The 2,959-nt window shown below is 34.8% G+C and overlaps 1 protein-coding gene across 1 annotated transcript; it reads right to left on the reverse strand.

Moving 5' to 3' along the window:
* Positions 1-653: 653 nt before the first annotated feature.
* LOC143633953 (heme-binding-like protein At3g10130, chloroplastic) lies at positions 654-1,769 on the reverse strand. The gene is made up of 6 exons (XM_077102158.1): positions 1,711-1,769; positions 1,506-1,610; positions 1,268-1,403; positions 1,047-1,156; positions 901-971; positions 654-699 (listed from the first exon to the last, which is right to left on the reverse strand). The coding sequence occupies exons 2-6, from the start codon at positions 1,590-1,592 to the stop codon at positions 666-668; spliced, it is 438 nt and encodes a 145-aa protein (XP_076958273.1). The 5' UTR covers positions 1,593-1,610; positions 1,711-1,769; the 3' UTR covers positions 654-665.
* Positions 1,770-2,959: the final 1,190 nt, after the last annotated feature.

Here is a 2,959-nt window from a genome sequence, read left to right on the forward strand (position 1 = left end):
TGTGATTGAAGATGAAGATAATAGAAACTGTGGAAGATGGAAGCCGGTTTTAGATAGCATACCTGAATTAAACTAAATTTGACAACTCCAACATACATACATATGTAGTCAGTAAGCTCTGATAGATACAGTCAAACTTGATCGGCATAAAGTGTAATAACATGAAAGATACTAAGATGATATGTATATTTAGCTCAAGAAAACTGTTATATAGTATCTTATATGCATGTTTTGTTCTCATCTAGTGGACCCGCTTGGTTTGTGTGCTTAATTATCTAGAAATTTTCCTAATTCCAGATATTCTCAATCAGTATGTAGCAAATCTTCTGATTAGTACCTGAAAAACCAAGCCTCTTGTTGTATATCATCCATGACAATTCAGGAGATGAACTTGAATGATAATAAGTTTCTTTGTAGCGATTCAAATTGGTGGATAATGGCATTAATCTGTGCACCAATACATAACTGTGTTAGTGCGGTCACTCATGTCAATATGGAATTAGAGATATAAACAATAATATATTTCATCTAATTATGATAGGTGTTACGAAATCTAAGAAACAGTTAAAGTGCACTTACAAATTACAATCACTGTCAAATAAATGGTTAAATCATTCCAACCTGCTATGTTTTCTGTTGCAGGCAGCTTTGTCTTTTGCAATCTCTTAAGTTCTCCTTATGGGCTTCAAGGTCTGTAATCTGTATTTTCAACTGTATTCATAAACTAACATAATATTTCATCATCTTGTATTTAAATAACAAAAAACTTTTCAAATAAATTCTATGTATATTATATACAGCCAACACAAATTAAGTATTTTACTTTACATATCATATGTGACTTCTGTGTATCATATATTCATGTTACTGAGTACTGACTATTGTAGAATGAGGATTTACTCTTGCTTCCTTTCAACTTCCAGGGAAATCTCATTTCGCCTTGTAAAAGGGAGTGTAAATGGTGGATTGTACTGAAAATACAAAATACTTGTTATTATGTTATTGTATAGTCGTATAGATGATGTTTCTTACATAAAATACATTACCTGTGCAACTTCCACCAGTGCACCATTTTTTACTTTGAATTGATTATCATTCTTTAGGGTGTCACGAAGTTTTGATTCCCGGCGCATGACATCTTCATCGGTGACAAAACCTGAATTGATATGGTTCAGGACAATCTTAGAGCCGTATTTTTTCATAAAACTTAGTCTGCTACAAGACGAGATTTTTTTTCTTAAATGTTATGAAGACATGAATCAGTAACCTGAAAAGGCAACAACAGCCACAGTTCTAGCAGGCACCTCTTTGATAGTTACAGCAGAGCTTTTGGGGAGTGGTAAGTTGGAACCATACTTTGAAGGCATGACGAATGACATTGTCCACTTATCTTGATCTTCTAACTGAATATTAATCAAAGATGGAAATATATTACATATACATACAAGAATATCATATTTCATACCCAAAAAGATTGATAAAACTTAAACATGAAAAGAACATACTCTCTTAGTTATCACAGGGGTAGTCATGTCCATTGTCTCACCACCAGATTGGGTCCTTCGTGTGAGTACAGGTGTAGTCATCTCCATCGCCTCATTTGCTGTATTCTGGAAGGATATATATACAGATTAAGCAATTAAAGTAAATACGTTCATTTTAGCATTTCTGAAAGTTTAATCTTGAAACCTACAATGAAAGATTGAATACCTTACCGAACAGGTACTCGGCTAGTACATTAAAGGATTGTGATGCACCGTTCAGATCAAACCCGTAATTGTTTGAGAAGCGAGAGAGAGTCGAGCTTCAAGGGCGGACATAGCGGTGGTGGTGGTGGTTCTTCTGACGACGGGTGATGATGGTGGCCATTGATTTGAAAGCTACGGTTACAGGGGAGAATGATTGGATTTGGGACATTGTGGTAATGGAGTAAAGTGTTAGAATTTCAGTTGAGAGAGGATGTAAGAGCATCACGACAACAACCATCAAAAAGAACCTCTCACCGGATATTCTAAATAGATCGATCAAACCGTTACCGGCGAACATAAATCGATCCACCCATATATTAAATCACAGTGAAAAAGATGAAATGGCTTTGATTGTATTTCTTCAAAGGAATGGAAATCGGAGAGGATGAAGATGTTATGGCCCACCAAGCACCTGCATGAGAGAGAAGAGGGACCCACGCTTCAAGTCCGTTGTAGGATGTAAGAGCATCACGATCAAAAAGAACCCTCACATCAAACCAATTTCAAACTTTTCTTAAAAAGTTGAGAGAGGTGTTTTGCAAAGTTGAATTGTTTGGGCATGTCATGAAGTTAATAAATAAGGAGCGTGTTAATGTTCCTTTTGATCCGGGTGGCTTTGTTTCGAAGACAAAACTTGAGGTCGAGTTTTTTCGAAGACGGGGAGTATGATGCAAATCTCTTTATTTGAATTTTGATTTTTAATATCTTTTATTATTTTTATGTTATCTCGTTTCCTAGTTTATCTTTTTCCATGTTTAGTATAAATAGGGATCCAAGGTTGTTTAGATTAATGTAATATAACATACTATTAATTGATGAATGACAGTGAGGGGTGTCCACCGTCCCCTGTAAAAAAAATTTAGTGTTAATATACCGAAATTCCCGACCGAACCCTGTAAAATTTTAGCACCGACCCCTGTGAAACTTTGAAGCCGTACCCTGTATAATTTCGAGACGACCCCCATGATATTTTGAGACTAACCCTAACAAAAAATACAATGACAATTTTATAAATATAATTATATAAACGTTATATAAACAATTTTTCCTTTTAAATTTGACTTTAATATTAAAAAGTCCATTAGTCCAATATCCAATCCAATTTTTAAGCACAAAACCCAATTCAAACCCTACTCAATTTTTAGCTCAAATCTCATTCTAACTTCTAAAATTTATTTTTTTGACCGCCTCTGCTGCCTCACTTTGTCCTT

Source organism: Bidens hawaiensis, unplaced genomic scaffold (genome assembly GCF_021521415.1).
Source record: "Bidens hawaiensis isolate Kalapana, Puna unplaced genomic scaffold, B.hawaiensis_p1.1 tig00006961_1, whole genome shotgun sequence".
Classification (NCBI taxonomy): Eukaryota; Viridiplantae; Streptophyta; class Magnoliopsida; order Asterales; family Asteraceae; genus Bidens; species Bidens hawaiensis.